At 33.5% G+C, this 22,570-nt stretch overlaps 1 protein-coding gene across 4 annotated transcripts in view; it reads left to right on the top strand.

Moving 5' to 3' along the window:
- LOC107730592 (sodium-driven chloride bicarbonate exchanger-like) overlaps positions 1 to 22,570 on the top strand; it is a 63,089-nt gene that overhangs the window by 3,489 nt on the left and 37,030 nt on the right. For 3 of the 4 annotated variants that reach the window (XM_016541451.1, XM_016541454.1, XM_016541452.1), the window contains exons 2-3: positions 4,519 to 4,548; positions 20,490 to 20,571. In XM_016541451.1, the coding sequence (XP_016396937.1) occupies positions 4,519 to 4,548; positions 20,490 to 20,571 (112 nt within the window). Of the gene's footprint in view, positions 1 to 4,518; positions 4,549 to 8,867; positions 8,936 to 20,489; positions 20,572 to 22,570 lie in introns of those variants that run through there. The other variant, XM_016541453.1, reaches the window with a different exon arrangement.

Below are 22,570 nucleotides of genomic sequence, written 5' to 3' on the forward strand. Positions count from 1 at the left end.
GAATTTAAGAGGCATAATTTCAGTTAGGGGGGGGGAAAGCTTTTGGCTTCTCTCCTGAGGCCACAAGAGGGCGCATCGAGCAAAATATTATGCATGTTTCTTCAAAGCGTAATAAAATAACACGACTATCTTTGAAAAAAAGTGCATAATGTTTAAAATAATGTATATAAACCATATATAATTAATAAAGTTGCTTAAACAATTAGAAAAAAAAACAGCACCATGCATGTATGTATAGTTTAATACAAAGGACCGAAAACCAATCACAAAGAGTAAGCTACTTACTTCATTTAAAAACATGAGATACAGTGGGATGGGGGAAAAACCGCCATAACGTCTTTAGACATGTTTTTTAAAAGTTGAACTTGCATTAATTTTACATGGCTTTCTAAACATGCCGCTTTCTGCGAGACGCGAGTGCAACGCTGATAGATGTCCCTTTAGAAAATGTGATAAATATGCGTTCTGGATGAACAGCTTGGTTTCAGTTTTGACGTAAACAACATCTTCTCCACACTGATGCTCTTGTTTTCCGCAATATATTGAATGAACAACGTAGCAGCGCCACATCTAGTGGGTTCAACTGGATAGGCTAACAAAAGCATTCAAATGCAATCAATGACACATACATCGTCATCGCATCTCGTGCGCCACTGATAAGGCTGCCTGACGGCTGACGCAGACCTTAAATTAGAATGCAACGTTTTTGCATTCGAATGTGGATTTTATTTAATTCGACGAATATTCGAAATTTTTTTGGACAGCCCTACTGTGAAATGAATCTCTTACTTACATTGTATGTACATCTGCGCTTTGTTGTTTATGATGAGAGAATTCGCAAGAGTCTGGAATTCAGTCACGAATGCGCGCGCTCTCAACAAAACTGATGAGTTTGAACGATGACTCATCTGAACGCCTCTGATTGGCCATTGCATTCCTAAGCTCAACAGAATTGTGTGTGATTGGTTCAAATGCGCAACACTGTAAAAACGCCAAAAATGAAATACGGTGCAACATGAGTAGATCTTAATTTAATGCCGCAATCGACACTGTCTATTCATATTCACTTTGTTAGCAACAGACGTAATAGATTTAATTTATTTGTGCAGGGGCATTTTTGTCCAATTTAGTGCCATTTTTGCCCCAAGTCACGCTCCACCTATGGTTGGAGACTTGTACTTTTCACACCAGAACATGCATAATGTATACGTTTAATCATTCAAGCAAGCACCTCTAATCACCTCAGAACGTTTCTTTTCATTATTGATCCAGTGTTGGCAGAAAAGCAGCTTTTGAATGACCCTTAAAACAGTTCTGAGTAGGTTTGTGTTTAAAGCACTTTAGCACATGTGTAATTAAGATTATCTGAGGTATCAGTCATATGTGTGATGCTGTTCAGTTACAGCATGTGTCATTTAAGGATTTGTGACGTGATGCTTTTTCTGTCTGGATCTATTAAACTGTTCAAAAATATATATAAAATGTTATATATGTTTATGTATATATGTTTTCAACAAAGGTTGTAAGTGGTGTAACAGTAATTTAAGTAGTTTATTATTGTGATTTTTTTTAGAATTATCTGATAAAGCCAAAAAGCAGTAAAACTATTTTATCTAAATGTAAAATATTATTAAATATTTGATAATATATAACATTTTCAAATATTTTAATATAAATATAATTTTTTTTATTTTAAATATAAAAATATTATTTATTGGGGCATGTGACAAAGGCATAAAACAGGAAATGACATCATAGAAAGGACCCCTGTAGACCCTTATGATTATGTGTTAAGGTCAGTCATTTTCATTAAAATATCTTTAATATATATTGACCTTTTTCTGACATGGCAAGGTTAGTTCAAATGTTAAATGGAGTAAGACATTAAAATAATGATATTCATGATTTAAAAGGTCATGAAATATCTTTAAAAAATGTGATGAAGATGTGTATTTAAGGTATTTAAAAGTATTTTGTTACTTTTTATTAAATGGCTTTTATTTACTGTATTTGTTGAACTCATTTCATAATTGCTGAACTTTACACAATTATTGCATTTTAAGCTGTATATGTCTAAACCACAGATATATCTACAGTTAAAGCACCACTTGTTAAAGATTAGCGCATGAACACAGAGCGTGTAGAAGTTCTTTCAAAGGTTTCCTCTCTCACGTATCACAGGACAATATAACGATGGCTTTTGCAAAGCTCTCTGCTAAGACAAAGCTAAGCTTTATTATTCAGATTACACTGAAACACATTTTCCACTCAGCGTGAGTCCCGAGCAGATGAACAAAGCTGCTTATTATTGCTTAATGGAAAATAAACATTGAGCAGTACAGAGACTTGCATTATGTCAATTTTTCAAACTAATTGGTGCTCTTTGGATAGCTAGGATTATTGTGTTTGAAAGGGAAGATGTCCTGGCACCTCCTCTGTTAAACTTGTTCTCTCTTTTAGGGGGTAAAATAAAATTAGAGCCAGTAGAAATTCACTCAGTGCCACCCGAAATGCCAGATATGCGCAGTTTTAGTGCCTGTAAATATGCAACAGTGTGATTGCCTTTCAGTGAATGCTCAAACTATATGGTTTATTAAATGACTATATGGTAATTTAATATGCTTTTGTAAACCCAGCCACAGTTTAGCTGCAATGAAAGCATGCAAACTGCATTTTAAATCGCTTCCAAGACGATGATAGTTGAGATCCAATTAAGCATATTGTTTAGACTAATTGGTTGTAGTAGTCTGGAGCTTGTAATCTCAATATGAATGCACTGATATGAATGAATAGTAGAATAAAAATGCATCCTAAGTCTTCTCGCAATACTTTGGATAATCCGCTAGAGATGCTCATGTAATGGCCTTTAGCAGAGATTAAGCATGTATGCAAGGCTTCTGAGGTTGTTTTTCAAACTAATTGGTGCTCTTTGGATATCTAGGATTATTGTGTTTGAAAGGGAAGATGTCCTGGCACCTCCTCTGTTAAACTTGTTCTCCCTTTTAGGGGGTAAAATAAAATTAGAGCCAGTAGAAATTCACTCAGTGCCACCCGAAATGCCAGATATGCGCAGTTTTAGTGCCTGTAAATATGCAACAGTGTGATTGCCTTTCAGTGAATGCTCAAACTATATGGTTTATTAAATGACTATATGGTAATTTAATATGCTTTTGTAAACCCAGCCACAGTTTAGCTGCAATGAAAGCATGCAAACTGCATTTTAAATCTGAATTAAACGCATTTGCATCCCTTTTTCGGATTTTGAAATGCATTTGACAGATGTCAACAGAGTTTGCCTGTGCTTTTTGCATAAAGTTCAGCATTTCACAAATTTCTGACGCTCTCACGACTTGCTGTGCTCTGCTGTCAATCCCACAATTGCAAGCCTGTGACTAAGCTGCCTTAGAGAATGAACTGAAAACACCAGTTGGCAAGAATGGTCAGATTCACAATGGTTGTTAAGAGTAAAGTTAATGTAGATCACCAATGGTATGGGTTCTATCTTCAAAAAACCCTCAAACTAGCACAATACTGTGTTTTTCCTTAAAAATAATAAGTAAAAAAATAATGCATAGTAGGGTTGCACAATTAATTAAAGTAAAACCTGAAATCACAATATGGCAAAAAAACGGTGCTCTAATAAATAAATTTATACACTGTGTGTTTCAGAGTAAAGCGCAGCACTGTGTTCATTTGAGCAGCTTATTACTACTAAAGTAGTAATATTTCTTACTGTTGTTTATCTAGTAATTTTGATAGTCATTAGTCAAATAGTCATTATTCTTATTCTTTTATTCTTATTATTATCGTCAAAATGTTAAATAATAATAATAATTCAAAATAATAAAATAATAATAATAATAATAATAATAAAAGTAAAACCTGAAATCACAATATGGCAAAAAAACGGTGCTCTAATAAATAAATTTATGCACTGTGTGTTTCAGAGTAAAGCGCAGTACTGTGTTCATTTGAGCAGCTTATTACTACTAAAGTAGTAATATTTCTTACTATTGTTTATCTAGTAATTTTGATAGTCATTAGTCAAATAGTCAAATAGTCATTATTCTTATTCTTATTATTATCGTCAAAATGTTAAATAATAATAATAATTATTATTATCAAAATAATAATAATAATAATAATAATAATAAAAATAAGTATTATTAAAATTTATTGACAAAAACAGCAAGACATATTACTATATTTATTGTTATTAATAATAAAAATAATTGTTGCATTAGAAATCATAATATTACATTAAGTTTAAAATGTTACTATTATTATTAATTTTTTATTTTTTTTTTGTTGAAAAATCACAATTAGATTTTCCCCAAAATAGTGCAGCCCTATTGCATACTGTAAAAATGAATAAATACTGCACTGACACAAATCAGAAAATTGTGAAGAAGTCCTGAATATGTGTGAATGCTGTAGTGTGCTAATTAATGAAGAGTAATTAGTATAGTGAGTCAAAACACGACATGAATTTGATCTGTAAATATTTGTATTTTGCAGGTGGTCACCTCTCCTGAAAGACAAAGTGTGGTGAGTCGATATGTTTAATACACACATATTTTATGATGGTTGATATAATGCCAGAATCTTGTCACAAACCGGACTGCAGCATACATGGATGGATTGGATTGACAAAGAAACTGCCAATATATTTTGATCCGAAGGTCCAGGAATGCTGTTCCAGAACTTGTCAGCGTAAATAATTTTCAATGCATCTGACATTATTCAATCTAATCAGCATGACTGAGGAAGGACAATTCACTGCTATTCAAATCTACAGCCAGTCACAACTTAAAATCACAGTATGCTTAAACTCCTACTGCAGCAGTTTCTTCCTCATAGCATTTTTTTTCATGCATTCTGCAGCACTGAACCTTCGAGACACCAAAAGGTCACAGATGTTATAAATCTGTCATCTGTCAAATTGAACACTACTCAACACATGCTCATTTCTGCAGGATTTTAGTCAGAAATGACCTTGAAATGTCAGCGGAATGGTGCATAGTTACAGTAATCTAGCTGCGTATCAGAGATTTATAGCATGTTTTCAAACCATTCTCCTCTGAACTTACAATGCAGCATTATTAGATGAGTTGCATTGGCTTTTTGGGGGTTATGTTCTTGAAATGAATCATTTATGTATTGTTTTGGAAGACAGCACATTTTTGAAATGAGGAAAATCCCTGATGCAAAGCAGCAAAAGATCAGTGAAATGCGCCGCACCGACACTTAAATCGAATCTGCTCTTGTCTGAGAGCGTTTGATCTGCTTCTATATTTGTGCTGAATCTGTGTTACACAAGCGAACGCCTGTACTCTCGTCAGACAGGGGCAGACAAAGGTGAAGGATGAACAGTTTTCAGAGAATTGATTTTCATACAGGATAGTAGGGAATTTTACAAATTTTGGAGCTGGAACAGCCACGGAAACTCAATTTTGTACATATGCTTTATAAGCTAGATGTTGTTCTTACTGTATGTAGTAAAACTTATTCAAGCGACACATTTGTAGCGAATCATTTTTCAGAATTGATTCTTTTCGTTAGCTCTGTTCCAAGACCATTTTAACATCATGTTAAAAGTTTAACTTGTCTCAAGTTCCCTGCATCATATTTGATCACATTTCTTGCTGGTTTTGAAGACAAAAACACAGCCTGTGTGACAGATTTGATGATCTCTACAAAAGAAGAAACTTTGAATGTCACACAAATAAGAATCCTTGACTTGACTCACAATTCATTCCAACAGAACAGCAAATTGTGCATGAATGTTAGTTAAAAAAGTTCATTTTAATTACACTGAATGATTGTTTAAATTGAATGAAATACAGGTTTATTACTAGTCAACATTTGATGAACTTGAAGTATTATTTTGATCCGAAGGTCCAGGAATGCTGTTCCAGAACTTGTCAGCGTAAATAATTTTCAATGCATCTGACATTATTCAATCTAATCAGCATGACTGAGGAAGGACAATTCACTGCTATTCAAATCTACAGCCAGTCACAACTTAAAATCACAGTATGCTTAAACTCCTACTGCAGCAGTTTCTTCCTCATAGCATTTTTTTTCATGCATTCTGCAGCACTGAACCTTCGAGACACCAAAAGGTCACAGATGTTATAAATCTGTCATCTGTCAAATTGAACACTACTCAACACATGCTCATTTCTGCAGGATTTTAGTCAGAAATGACCTTGAAATGTCAGCGGAATGGTGCATAGTTACAGTAATCTAGCTGCGTATCAGAGATTTATAGCATGTTTTCAAACCATTCTCCTCTGAACTTACAATGCAGCATTATTAGATGAGTTGCATTGGCTTTTTGGGGGTTATGTTCTTGAAATGAATCATTTATGTATTGTTTTGGAAGACAGCACATTTTTGAAATGAGGAAAATCCCTGATGCAAAGCAGCAAAAGATCAGTGAAATGCGCCGCACCGACACTTAAATCGAATCTGCTCTTGTCTGAGAGCATTTGATCTGCTTCTATATTTGTGCTGAATCTGTGTTACACAAGCGAACGCCTGTACTCTCGTCAGACAGGGGCAGACAAAGGTGAAGGATGAACAGTTTTCAGAGAATTGATTTTCATACAGGATAGTAGGGAATTTTACAAATTTTGGAGCTGGAACAGCCACGGAAACTCAATTTTGTACATATGCTTTATAAGCTAGATGTTGTTCTTACTGTATGTAGTAAAACTTATTCAAGCGACACATTTGTAGCGAATCATTTTTCAGAATTGATTCTTTTCGTTAGCTCTGTTCCAAGACCATTTTAACATCATGTTAAAAGTTTAACTTGTCTCAAGTTCCCTGCATCATATTTGATCACATTTCTTGCTGGTTTTGAAGACAAAAACACAGCCTGTGTGACAGATTTGATGATCTCTACAAAAGAAGAAACTTTGAATGTCACACAAATAAGAATCCTTGACTTGACTCACAATTCATTCCAACAGAACAGCAAATTGTGCATGAATGTTAGTTAAAAAAGTTCATTTTAATTACACTGAATGATTGTTTAAATTGAATGAAATACAGGTTTATTACTAGTCAACATTTGATGAACTTGAAGTATACATACACAATTGAAAGTTTGTCATTTATAAGCCAGTTTGGATAGAAGCATATGCTAAAGTTTGAATTTCAAAAAATTCAAACTTTAGCGTAATATATATATATATATATCCGCCCCGAAATTCAAACTTTAGCATAATATATATATATATATCCGCCCCGAAATTCAAACTTTAGCATATGCTTCTATCCAAATTGGCTTATAAATGACAAACTTTCAATTGTGTATGTATACTTCAAGTTCATCAAACTGCATCATTTTGATCAAAAATACAGTAAAACAGTAATACTGTTACTATATATATTTTTGATCAAAATGATGCAGTTTTGGTAAGACTTCTTTTGGTAAGATTTTTTCAAATGTTTCTTTTCAAAAACTTTTGAACGGTAATATGGTAATACAAACAATCACACACACACACACACACACACACACACACACACACACACACGCGCACACACGTACACACACACACACACACACGCACACACACACACACACACACACACACACACACACACACATACTAATATAGTTACCTTTATAGTTATCTTTATTTATGTGAACAGGCTTTAAGAGACTGCTTTCAAAAACATAGACAATTCTTACAGACCTTAAACATACTGTATGAACAATAATATTGATAAAAAATTATATCTCAGTTTTTTTCTGATTTTGTTGATAACGATAATTAAATGTTATTTTTCTGAGTGTGTTTTTGTGCTGGTACCTTTGCTGTTTTAGGCCTGTCATGGATAAATAAAAATGACACTAAAACCACCAGTAGGTGGCGACAAGTCCCTGTCTTAATGAGTGAATCACTGAATCATTGATTCAAACGACTCACTCAATATTAACATCTTGTTTGTTCAACTGTTGTAAAAAATCCATATCACATTCGTGCTCACCCGCTGATATTCGGGAAAATAGCACTCTTGCTTGTGTGATATTATTTAACTATATCATGTCTAAAAAATATAAAAAACAAAAACCCATACAGGGATATTTTGCTTTCATAACTTGAATTATAAGGGCATTCTAACTGCATTCTAATAGGCTTCATCACGCAATGAATACTTTAGGTCTCTCAAGATGTGTTTTTTGTGTGTATATTGGAGTCTCCTAAAATCATGAAATAGACTTATATTTTATCCTGTCTGCTGTCTGTGATGTCACAGCACAGGATAGTCACTAATGAAGGGTCAATCAGTCATTCAATGTTTTCATGACATTGTGTTCCTGTTTATTGAGACTGATAAATCATATTTTGTCTGATTGGGGTGATTGGCTTAAATAGTTCTTCCAGAGAGTCACACACATGCCAAGAACTGCCTCAGAGATGAATGGAAATGCTAGCAGGTATATTAGACCTCATTGGTGAGAACCGTGAGTATAAAGCAAGAGAGAGAACAAGGTCAGGCCTCTTCTGATAGGTCAGCAGTCCACTCCCAGCATGCCTCTGGGGAGGAGGCGGGCAGAATACACTGGTGCAACACCGGGATGCGAAGCAGTTCCTCCCTATGAGAGAGAGAGAGAGAGAGAGAGAGAGAGAGAGACAGAATGAGATAAAGACAGTGTACGTTTGTATGAGAGAGACACTGCTTATGTCACTGCTGTAATTGCTGTGTGTGTGTGTGTGTGCATTCATGAGTGTGTGTGTGTGTGTGTGCATTCATGAGTGTGTGTGTGTGTGTGTGTGCGTGCATGCGCTCAAGTTGTACATCAGTTGAAGCGCATGCTGCATGAGGTGAAACGGTCCTGACTTATTCTGGAGCTGGAAAGAAAAACACCAGAGATATGCAGAATTTGGACCTTTACAGCCGACTGGACTCTCAGGTACGAGCGGGATGCTGGTTTTACTCTAGTTCAGGTTTTAGTGGCATCTGCTGCATGCAAACACTGCAAAGCTCTAGGATTTAGTAAATGCGTGCATTTTTATGAGGCCCTTGATTGTATTATTGCACTATTACCGGTAATATTGTCAGATAATATGCATGTTTTAGAGAATTAAAATGAGCTGTTTTTGCGCTTTGTGTGAACTGAGTGCAATAGTGCAAACTGCAGTAGTGCACTACAGAATTGTGGGTGATGTAGTCTGTGTAATGCAGAGGATGCAGCATGTTTTCTGCAGGCTGAATGTCATTGATCAGATGCGAGGTTAGTGCTGTGGAGGAGGGGTGCAGGAAGCCTCCACTGCTACAGTGTAAGAAGCAGGTTACGGGCTGCAGATGTCGGCCAAGACCTCCCATAAATCCAGCACAGATCTCTGACACTGTCCTGCTTCATCCCTCGCCTTCTTTCTAGGACTATGAGAAATAAAAGTACAAAACTGTCACTGGGATGGTATCCTTTCAAAGGTACAAATATGCACACCTTAGGTACTAATATGTACTTTTAAAGAAGTAATATGTACCATTTAGGGCTAAATAAGGTACAAAGACGTACCTTTTAGCTTTTGTACCTTAGGGTACCATCCCATTGACAGCCTTGTACCTTTTTTTCCTGAGAGTGTAGTTCCTACTCAGACAGCATTTTAAGGAATTATTCCAAAATGTTTTAAGAAGTCTTCTTTTGGTTAAATATTTGCTTTGCAGAGAAGACAATCCCATAATGCACTGCAACAAGCTCAGTGACAAAAAATTCTTAGATGACATACTAATGAAAGAAATGCTAACTAAAAATATATGTATAATCATTGCTGACAGTATAGGTTAAAATGGTTCTGTTGAATCAAAAAGAAATAATTTACGAATATTTGGTCGATACCAGTGTTATTTTAGTATTACTGGTATACTATTATAATTTTGATAACGTTTTGACTTTATTTTGACTTTGTGTTTTCACTTAAATTTTAGTTCAAGTTTTAGTAATTTTGTTGTGTGTTTTATTTTTATTAGTTTTTGTCTCTATAGTACTTATTATTATTTATTTATTAAATTTAGTTGATTTAGTTTTAGTTATTTTTGTAAGTTTAACTAAATGAAAATGAAAAATTTTGCCTTGGGAATGAGCCGAAATAAAATAAAATAATAACATTTTTATATTTTATTTTATTTTAGTTAACACATTTTTTTTTTTTTTTATGGTTTAGTTTCCTTCAAATGTCTGTGCCATTAAATCTGATGTGTTATTTCAACACAGTCTCATGGCAATGCATAACTATTTTACATTTCGGCTAATTGGTTGCTAATTCTTATGAATTTGTATGATCTCATTTCATACAATCTGCTCACGCTCCAGTGGCGGTTATACTTAGGGGTGGGGTTAGGAGCGGGACTTCATGCTTACTTTTTTTTCTAGAAATCGTACGTTTTTATATGATTCACATTGTGAAATAGTTATGTTTTCTGGTGAGATCAGGTTGGTTATTTATGTAGCCAGCTATAAACATTTTTAAATGACAGTTTAACTAACTTTAACTATCACCACTGATAAGCTACTCCTAAATATAATGTAGAAACTTTAATTTTCTGTGAAGCTGCTTTGCGACGATTTTTTATCGTGAAAAGCGCTATACAAATAAACGTGAATTGAATTGAACTTTCTTGCTCAGCAAGATTCTGTTCAACTTTTATTCTGGCATGACATTAGTTGTAGTTAGACAAAGTAGAAATAAAGTTAGAAAATATTGTAATATTGTAAATATGCAAATATGTACATTTTTATATGATTCACATTGTGAAATAGTTATGTTTTCTGGTGAGATCAGGTTGGTTATTTATGTAGCCAGCTGTAAACATTTTTAAATGACAGTTTAACTAACTTTAACTATCACCACTGATAAGCTACTCCTAAATATAATGTAGAAACTTTAATTTTCTGTGAAGCTGCTTTGCGACGATTTTTTATCGTGAAAAGCGCTATACAAATAAACGTGAATTGAATTGAACTTTCTTGCTCAGCAAGATTCTGTTCAACTTTTATTCTGGCATGACATTAGTTGTAGTTAGACAAAGTAGAAATAAAGTTAGAAAATATTGTAATATTGTAAATATGCAAATATCCTGTTTTGCAATGATGATACTTGCGTATATTTATTTCATAGCATGTATCAAAATCAGCCTTGCATAGCTAAAAGCTTGTCACAATGCATCATGGTTTGTGAAGAGCAGGATGTATTTTTCAGGTTTTGGAACAGAGCTTTTATCAGTTATTCAAGAACTCTGCGTATTTCATGTCAAACAGCTAACTATGTGCATATTCACCTATAGTTAACACTGTGTCATGTAGTTGAGGAGCTCATCCAAAGACTTTAGCTATACAAAGATGGTGCACTCATATTACTTGAGAAATACAGCAACGCGCAATATGGTGGAATAAGTCGGAATACGTCCCAAATATGTAGCAAATACGGCCCTTGAATGCTTTCCTTGAAAGGGCCTTTGGCTCATCTATGGGCCGCTACAGCATTTACTGCACTGAACTGCCCTGTATGGATTTGCTGTGCTGCAGTTGATAGTGATATTCTCCTCCATCTGCCATATTGAGGATGCTCAATATGATTATCTGCTTCATCCAATTAAATCAATGTGAACCATCACGGGACGTTCGCTAATCTCCCCGCTCTCATACTGCTTTAAAAAGATAGTTCACTCAAAAATGAAAAGTCATCATTTACTCACCTTCATGACAGTCCAAACCTGTATGAGTTTCTTTATTTTGTGGAACATGTTTTGAGGAATGTTGGGGTCCAAATAACATTGGACCCCATTGACTTTCATTGTGTGGACAAAAAACCCCAGAAATTTTTCCAAATATCTTTGATCAGGGTGGACTTTTTTTGGAAACCCATGATGCATTGCAGCTGCAGGCACCTGTGTCCTCAAAAAGCATTCTTCAGTCAATTTATAGTCTATAAGCAACATTTTATATTGTTGCTTTGGATAAAAAGTGAATAAATGTAAATATAAAATGCAAATTTGATGGTATCATAGACATATTTCTGAAAGTGAAGAATTGTCTAAAATAGCTTCTTTTTTGGTCAAATTGTAACTCAACACTGCATGCATCTACAAGGCGTATTTTTGTAGGTCAACCCATAAGTTTGCATCACCCTGGTTCCCTCAACAAAAACCCAGTAGGATTTTTCCATCGGCTTTTGCATTAAAAATAGCATTAAAAAATTTTCAGCTTTTTGCAGAAAATAACCTCTGTGACCAACATAAGTTTGTGATTCTTACACGTTTGGTTCATCACGATAATCTTAACAAATGAACACAATTTGAATTTTGAAGCCTAAATGCAATCGGCAGAAGTAAGAAGTTAAACGAAGGCTATAAAAGAACTACATCACGGTCACATAACCTCAGTGTCACCATCATAAAAAATAGCACAACTGTTTTTTACACTGATAATAATCAGAAATATTTCTTGAGCAGAAAATCAGCATATTAGAAAGATTTCTGAAGGATCATGTGACACTGAAGACAGGATGAATGATGCTTAAAATTCAGCTTTAAATCACAGAAATTGCACTTTAAAATATATTCAAATAGAAAATAGTTATTTAAAATTGTAATAATATTTTACAATATTACTGTTTTTACTCTATTGTTGCAGCTTTGGTGAGCATAATTGACTTCATATATATATGTGTGTGTGTGTGTGTGTGTGTGTGTATATACAGTGGGTACGGAAAGTATTCAGACCCCCTTAAATTTTTCACTCTTTGTTATATTGCAGCCATTTGCTAAAATCATTTAAGTTAATTTTTTTTCCCTCATTAATGTACACACAGCACCCCATATTGACAGAAATATATATATATATAGATAGATAGATAGATAGATAGATAGATGCCACTCTTGTATCCCAGCATGCTTTGGGTCAAGCATGTAGTAAAGTCTATGCTGTGTTTTGGCAGGTCAGTGTTGCATGTTACTTTGCCCAGAACCTTTCTATCTTCTGTGAGTTTATCCTTTCACGAGGTTTAAGTGCACAAAAGTATTTTTTCCTGTGGCTAAGAGGATTTCATGTCAATTTGTGTCCATTTTCTGTAAGTAAACAGCATTAAAATTAAGCTGATTGCTCTTTCTTTTATTTTGGGGGAAATCCTAAATTCTTGTTCTTTGGAAATTTCCACAAAAGTGAGATTATATTCAGTAATAATGGAGCTGTATACTGAGAAAACAAGAGCTGAAATTATTCAAGTGTTATTTTTTCAGATACTTTTCTTCTAAAATTATACCAAAGCAGTCTCTTTCAGCCAGCTGGAATCTATCTGTTCCACAAGAGAATAGTGATGAAAAACAAGACAGTGACTATCAGTCTCGTACACTTTGCAGCTTCATCTGGCCAAAAACTGAGACGCCTGTCTGACTGACATGTTAACTGGGCGATCACAGTTTTATTTGTTTTTACGTGCTGTTTATAAGAGGGTTTCTCTGACAAATAGCGAAGTAAAATCTACAATTCTGCTCATGAACTGTATGTCTAGTTCTCCCAACACTCTGAAGTTATGAACAAACGTTCTTCCAGTAACATTAAAGGGGTCATATGATGTTGCTAAAAAGAACATTATTTTGTGTATTTGGTGTAATGAAATGTGTTTATGCGGTTTAAGGTTCAAAAAACACATTATTTTCCACATACTGTACATTACTGTTTCTTCTCTATGCCCCGCCTTTCTGAAACGCGTCGATTTTTACAAAGCTCATCGGTCTGAAAAAGCGAGGTGTGCTCTGATTGGAAAAGTAACTTTCCCATACTGTTTGGCAAATGATACAATTTAACATTTGGTTACATTTGCAAAATAAATAAATAAACAAACAAACAACTTATGTTTTGAACATTCAGAGAACACTCAGAATGTTTTCATAATGTAATGTGTTGTGAACATTAGCAAAACATTTTTAGAACAAATCGTTGTTAGCTGGTTTGCTGGACATTCAAATAAAACTGAATGTCCTTGCAAAGACACTGAAGTGAAAAGTGCCTTCCAGAAGTGTTCTTTGTAACAGCCTGTACCTTGTAAACATGACTTTGCAGGGTTGCAGCATTGATCATTGGTGTGCAGGCATCCTGAAGTATTGGGTCGGTGACATGGAATCTGCACGGTTTATTGATCTGACAAGAATGTGCTTATTTTTTGTGCTTGGAACAGTCAGCCCATCTGAGATGTGTATTGACTACTGGATGCAGAACATACAGCCGCTATTTATAGCTGTCGCACAGACCAGCTTTATGAGACACCCACGTTTTATTGCTCAGAGGCTGTTCTGTCATAGCTCAGGGGTGTTTAATGGAGAGTTATGAATCCTTCAAGTTTTAACTTTGTATTAAATACACTATCCTTCAAAACTGTGTGGTTAGTAAGATTTTGTTGTTGTTGTTGAAAGAAGTTAATACTTTTATTCAGCAAGGATGCATTAAATTCATCAAAAGTGACAGTGAAAACATTTATAATGTTACTAAAGATTTATATTTCAAATAAATGCTGTTCTTTTGAAAGTTTTTATTTATCAAATAATCCTGAAAAAAAGGGAAACGGCACAACTTTTTTCAACTTTGATAATAATCAGAAATGATTATTGTAATTTCTTTTTTCTGTTATCATTTCTTGAGCAGTAAATCAGCATATTAGAATGATTTCTGAAGGATCGTGTGACACTGAAGGCTGGAGTAATGATGCTGAAAATTCAGCTTTGCATCACAGGAATAAATTGCATTTTAAAATAGATTACAATAGAAACCTGTTATTTTAAATGATAATAATATTTAGCTATTTTTACTGTTTTTTTTTTTTGATCAAACAAATGTAGCCTTGGTGAGCCTAAGAGACTTCTTTCAAAAAAAGACCTCTTTAAAAAAACTTACCAACCCCAACATTTTGAACGGTAGTGTATTCCCACTACAATTTATTAGTAAGAATAAAACTAAACACAAAAGTTGTCCTATTGTAAGAATATAGAGCTACTGTATAAAATAAATGTGGATAGCAATTCAGAACTTGCAAGTATTGGATGAGAAATGTTTGATGTCATACATCATATTGAGATTTCTCACTTTTATGTGCACTTTGGGCTTTTTCACATCTGAGACTTTGGAGACTTTAGCACAGATCTATTTTTCCTCTCTGTGTTATCTCATTTCTGTTTGTAATTGAGATATTAAAGCTTAGAGTTTTTGAGGAATTTGAAAATACTTCCTTGTATTTCAGTTCTGTATTTCATCCTCAAAAAAATTTAAATATTGTGACCCTGTGACACCTTTAAAACATTGATCTGTTTGTTTGAGCATCTGGTGTGAGTTTGGGGCGGGACTATCTATTTGCTTGACCAATGGCAGATGGGCAGTGTCATTATTTTTGCCATTTAGTTTGGTGATGCTGGTGGTGCAGAAATGATGCACTTCAGCTTTAAAGAGACCTCATTTTTTATTTTAGTGCATTGAGGCTTGTGTCCGTTTTGTTCTCTCACATGAACCTGCGAGTGTGTGTAGTGTGTCGTCTCTTTACAGGATTACAGTGTAGGATGTGTGTGGATCCACACAGAAGGAGAGTGTGTGGCGGTTTGGTCATAAGAAGAGAGGATTCAGGATAAAGAGATTAGACCTCATGCAGATTACATGCTATTCATATTTTAGGCAGGGCAAAAGGCACTCATCTGAATGAACGCCTTGTGTGTGTGTGTGTGTGAGAGAAAGAACCTTATGCCATTTTAAAGAAATCAAGATAATTGTTTATAGTGGTTAGTTAAGCAATAAGCTACAGGATGCAGTAGTTATTTTGCAGCTTGCTGTATATATATACTGTATGTGTACATTTATCAATATCAATATCATATCAGTATAATCAATTTATTCTATTTGTTTCAATCTCAATCATTTTAACTCATTCAGTCTTGCTTTTTCCACAGCTAGCCATATTTAGACCATGTTCATCTTTTTAACAGATTATATTGAGTTGTTTTTACAATAAACAGATTCATGCTGATTCCAAGCAATGTATAGTCATTTAGAAAATATGATTATTGAAGTAAAACAAAATATGTGCACACTCTTAATAATAAACTATGCCAGGATTTTTTATTTGTAATTTATGTTGTAGAACAAAATTTGAACGTCTCTTTAAACAGTGCTAACCACAGACCAACATTTAGGCACAAACAGAAGAGCATTTATTAGGATGATTGTGCTGTAAGTGAGTCTGATTCTCATCAAAGTTGCAGCTCTGAGCTCATTTACACACATTTACATAAATTCACAGGAATTACACACAATTACACTCTCACACATGCGTGTGACACACACACACACACACACACACACACACACACACACACAGTCAGTCAGTCGTCAAGGAGGTGCCCTTGGGTTTTTTCCTTCAGTACGTCAATGTGTGGGTGTGAAGCGTGAGTTCTCGTGTGTGTGAGATACTGTTGCTACCGTCCACTGGCCATACACCCACACACACACTCACTCATACACACACACACACACACACATATACTGTGTTACCTGAAGGCACTGAGGAGCGTGACTTTTAGCTGCTAGTTTTGACATTTAGGATGGATATTAGTGAGCTGCTGTCAGACCAGGTGAAATATATGTGAAATATATCAATATACTATTGATGCATATAAATAAAAATTATGAAATGTAATTTTGTGCCTTGATTTTTAATACTGTATTAAACATTTCGAATCAAGTTTATTCAAGTAATTCCGAGAAAATTCATACACTACAGGTCGGAATTTTTTTTTAAATGTTTTTGAAAGAAGCCTCTTCTGCTCACCAAGACTACATTTGTTTGATCAAAAAATACAGTAAAAATAGCTAAATATTATTACCATTTAAAATAACAGTTTTCTATTGTAATCTATTGTAAAATGTAATTTATTCCTGTGATGCAAAGCTGAATTTTCAGCATCATTACTCCAGTCTTCAGTGTCACGTGATCTTCAGAATCATTCTAATATGCTGATTTGCTGCTCAAGAATAATTTCTGATTAATATCAATGTTGAAAACCATTGTGCTGCTGACCAATATTTTTGTGGAACCCCTTATTTATTATCTTTTTCAGGATACTTTAATAAATGTAATTAAAGAAAAAAAAAACAGCATTTATTTGAAATAGAAATATTTTGTAACATTCTAAATGCCTTTACTTTCACTTTTGATAATGCATCCTTGCGGAATAAAAGTTTTAACTTCTTTAAAAAAAAAAATCATCGTACTGACCTCAACCTTTTAAACGATAGTGTAAATGTTGAGATATATTGAATATTACTATTCTAGCATAGTTTTAAATAGTTTGCGTGTATGTGTGCAACAGTAGTATTGTATGTTTTTTGGTAAGACTGTATTTCTGCTCTTATGTAATTGCTCTGAAGGTTGATCTTGGCTCGGCACCATCTGTTTTAATGCTGCGTGTTTCTCAGTAATGAGGCGCTAAAACACCAGCTTGTTGCGATTAGCAGCTGGTCAGTAATGCTGTCTGTTGAGGACAAATGCACAAATCCAGCCTGCATTCATTATGCACTGACATGAAGGGAATCTCGAATAGAAACTGCGTTAACCCTGTTTATTAAACTAGCAGCCATTCTTTTGCACTAATTAAAGATTCCCTCAAGAGCTCATTATGACACTAATTTGTTTTGTGCTGAAGCTGAGCGATGAGTAGTAATTGTATTCTAGAAATATATATTATATATTATGAAATATAAATAAGATACCAGTGAATGAATTGAAGTTTGCTATATTTAAAACCTGCCTTAAATATTCACATTATAACTCTTATACTGTACGTAGATGTCTTCTATGAAATGCACAACTTTTCTTTCATTAAGAAATGATGTGAATCACAACCAACATTGATTGATTAATTGAAGAAAAGCTGTTTGATTTTGACCTTTTACAGTGATGCATTTGGTAGATGCATTTAATGAGATCAACTTGCATATTGTCATTTATACACTACCGTTCAAAATTTTGGGGTTAGCATGATAAAAAATTTTTTTTTTAAGAAATTAATACTTTTATTCTGCAGGGATCCATTTAATTAAGTGACAGTTCAGATATTCATGATGTTAGAAAAGTTTTCAATAAATGTTTTTTTTTAACTTTCTTTTCATCAAAGAATCAGAATATTAGAATGATTTCTGAAGGATCATGTGACACTGAAGACTGGAGTAATGATGCTGAAAATTCAGCTTTGCATCACAGGAATAAATTACATTTTACAATAGATTACAATAGAAAACAGTTATTTTAAATGGTAATAATATTTCACAATTTTACTGTTTTTTTTTTCAGCCTTGGTGAGCAGAAGAGAATTCTTCCATAAAATACTTTTTAAATTTGCTTCCATTCCCTAAGCATTGTTGTGCATTTTATCGGTTCATGCATTTTATGGTGTTAGATATGGCTTTAAACAATAGAAAATTATTTATTGATCATATTCTATTGTTAAAAATTTATTAAAAAAAACAATAATTCACAGTTTTGGCCTATTTCATGTTAGTAATGTCTTTTAAATATTAAATCACTATAATTTCCCATGCAAAAGGTATACATATTAATATGCATTTTTATTGTGTATATTCTACATACTAATGTTTGTGCATATTAATGTCCTCAAAACTACCATTTGTCCAGTTTTAAAAACTGCTCATATTGTCACCGATACCTGTCTAGCGCTGTCTTTTTTCTTTTAAAGAGAAAGTAAGGGTAAATTTCACTGTCAAGTTGTGGTGAAGCTTTCAATATGAAAAATTGTCTTTGTTGACGAACATGAGTCTGCTGCCGCTGTTGGCTACATTAGTAACCATGGTAACTGTCTTGTAGTTGGATTGCACTTTCATTCTCGTAGAAAATAGAACAATACATTGAGGAACTGGATGAAAATACAGCAGTGACCTCAAGCCATGCATATGCATGGGAATTTTAGTTCATTTTTAAAGCAGTGCTCACTCTTATGGCATTCCTAACCTGTATGGAGCTTAGCAACTGTATAGCAATGTCCTAGCAACCACCCATATTTTATCAGTCATCCAAAAATATATATTTTTAAAGTAACTAGAATGTACATTTTAAATACAATTCTTTTCTCTTTAATATTAATATTAATGTTAATGTTACATAGGTTGTGACATACTATTAATATTATATATTTGTTTATATAAATATTATTATATTATTGTTTCATGGACTATAACATTATCAGTGTTATTTTAGTATCATTGAGATAATATTATAGTTTTTATTAATATTAATATTTAGATTTTTTTATTTTTATACTTTGTTTTCGTTTTAATTTCAGTTATAGTTTTAGTCATTTTGTTATGTTTTTATACATTTTATAGTTATTTTAGTGTGTTATTTTTAGAACAAGTTAAACTAAATGAAAATAAGAAATGTTGCCTATTTTATAATATTGCTGTGTAGTGAGATTTGTTTAATAAATAGTTAATAATTAGATTTCTAATAAATGTAACATGTAACAATATTAATATATGGAGAAGATTTGGAGATTTTCTCGGAAACATGCACTCACATTATCTTCAGAAAATGTTAAAAACTAGTTCATTCTCCACTCGGCTTCACGGTCTCAGGACAGCAAGCGTCAGATGAGTGTGTGTGGGGTCAGTATCTGTCTCTGTATGACGTCCGGGACAAATGCATCTGTCAGTGAGACGCATTCATTTCACCTGTCACTCAGATACAGACCTTCTTACTGACATCTCTCTCTCTCTCTCTCTCTGTGTGTCTCTCTCTCTCTCTCTCTGTGTTTACATGGTGTGTTAGCAGTTAATGCTTTTATTTCAGTTTTAAATTCTGATGTTACTGCAGAGTGCCCTTTTTGTTTTAAGAGAGAAACTGTTTTTCATGCGTATATGGATTGTTTTAGACTAGAAAGGATGTTTGGGTTATTACATAATTTATTTGATAGTTTTAATGAATCTTTTTCTATAAAAGTATTTATTGCTGGTTTTAGATATGTTAGAAGAAAGAGGTTTATTTGTCAGTGTTTAAATTTTATTATAGGTCAAGCAAAATTAGCAATCTATATGAGTAGAAAAGTAGAGATAGAACTGGGTGTAGATCAAGATATTAATACTGTTTTTAGCCACCGTAAAATCCAGAATACTTATTGATTTTCATTTTTATACATCCATGGATGACGTTTTTACATTTGAAATGAAATGGTGTAGAATGAGGCTCTGTGCTCTGTTATTGATGGAAAAATATTTTTTTCTCTTTTACTAATGTAAAAAAGGGATTTGTTTTGTTTTTGTTTTCCTTGTGGTATTAAAAGGTAAATGTAAAATGGTAAATGTTGACTTGTTGAAAAAGTGTTTTATGTGAAAAATTTTAATAAAATCTTTTTTCAAAATTCAAATTCTCTCTCTGTGTCTCTCTCTCTCTCTCTCTCTCTCTCTCTACACACAGAGGAATGATGAGGAGGCTGTGGTGGACAGAGGAGGCACTCGCTCCATGCTTAAAGCTGGACTGGAGAAGGAGGAGCTAGAAGGTTAAAACCGTACATACTAAGACAAAACAGAATTTAAACAAAAAATATATATTTATTTTTTTGAAACATTTTTTATTTACGAATATCATATGTGTGATTTTGTTTATTGCAATTATTTTTATTTGTTATGCAATTTACCGATTTGCACCAAATTCTAATGCATGAGCGTTTAAAAGTTTTTTTATTAATAGAAATGTTAAAAGGAATAGGAATTAATATTTTAAGGATGCATTAAATTGTCAAAATTGACAGTAAAGACATTTATAATGTTACAAAAGACTTCGGTTTCAAATAAATGCTGTTCTTTTGAACTTTCTATTCATCAAATAACCCTGAAAAAAGGTTTCCACAAAAATATGAAGCAGCACAACTGTTTTCAACATTGATAATAATCAGAAATGTTTCTCGAGCAGCAAATCAGCATATTAGAATGATTTCTGAAGAATCATGTGACTCTGAAGACTGGAGTAATGATGCTGAAAATTCAGCTTTGATCACAGGAATATTTACATGTTACAATTTTTCACACAGAAAACATTTTAAATTATAAAAATAGTTCACAATATTACCATTTTTACTGTATTTTTGTAATTAAATAAATGCAGCCTTGGCGAGCTTTTGGATGATACACTGAAAAAAAAAATTGGTATAGCATTTTCTTTGAAGCAGTTTTCACTCAGAAATTGCTAGTAATATTCACAAATAATAATAATAATAATAACAACAACAAGAAGTCACACATTGAATTAAATGTGACATTTTGAAGTAGAAAGACTGACATAGTATCTTCTCGTAAAACATGCTTCAGTAATCTTTGTTTTGTTTACAACTTCAAAAAATAATTTTTTACAGTGCAGCACCCTCAGTGGAAAAAAAATATGTTAAAGATGGTGGATGAAGTATAAATATAGATTTAATCTGCATATACACATATACCAATAAAACAGCGCAATCTAATTAAAATGCATCACATCAAAATGTATTGGAATCGATTGTGAATTTGAAATTAGAATAGGATTTTATTTTCATTGTACCGTTGCTGAAATCTAGCATCAAAACGACGCTTCCAGTGTAGAAAATGAGCAGCTGGGATGCGTCACTGGTCACTTACAGATGTAATGCTCGTCCTGTAGCCGCTGTTTCTCTCTCTCACACACATAATAATAATAATAATAATGAGCGGTTTTAGAGCAACGACGGCTCAGAGAACTTAATGGTAGTCTGAGAGGAAAGTCTGTGGGTGGCAAATCAAGAGCACGTCCCACCAGCTTGGCCTGTGTGTGTGTGTTTATCTGCCTCTGTAATGTTATGAATAGAAAAGACTGGTGGGAGGACGGATAGCTAGTATTTGAGAGCGTTTCACAGGGGAAAAAAGAGCAGCTACTCAAAGCATCTTCTCAAAGATGGCAGATGACGTCAGCTGCTCTCCTGCCCCGTCTGCTATTTTTACATCCTACTGTGTTTGCTGGTGAGAAAGAGGCAGAGAATAATTACAGAATCCAAATTAGAATAATAAATGGGTCATCAAGACTCTTAGTGTCTAAATAGAGGCTCCATGTCCTACACATGTTGGAAATAATCACATGCTTTTCTGTTTATGTTTGTACCTGCTTTATTTGCACTAATTATACATATGTATTTCTAACTTTGGCAGGTGAACTTGAAGACCTCATGTCTTGATGAGTGCAGGTTTCTTTCTTGTGCTGATGTATTTTCTATTGAAACAAGATGATACATATACAGTACATTTATGCAATTGGCAGATATTTGTTCTTTTTACATTTAATCAGATAAATGTTTAAATTATAATATTAATATTAAATGTAGCAGGGGTGTAACATACTATTAATATTATATAATATTTTATATAATATTTGTTAATAATAATAATAATAACAATTGAAATATTTTAAAGCAAATAGAATGCATTTTGTGTCAGTTTTGTCTCTAATATTAGCAAATATTTTTTACAGGGGTGTAAAATTCTATGAATGTTATA

Source organism: Sinocyclocheilus rhinocerous, unplaced genomic scaffold (assembly GCF_001515625.1).
Source record: "Sinocyclocheilus rhinocerous isolate Xijiao unplaced genomic scaffold, SAMN03320098_v1.1 scaffold818, whole genome shotgun sequence".
In the NCBI taxonomy this organism is placed as follows: Eukaryota; Metazoa; Chordata; class Actinopteri; order Cypriniformes; family Cyprinidae; genus Sinocyclocheilus; species Sinocyclocheilus rhinocerous.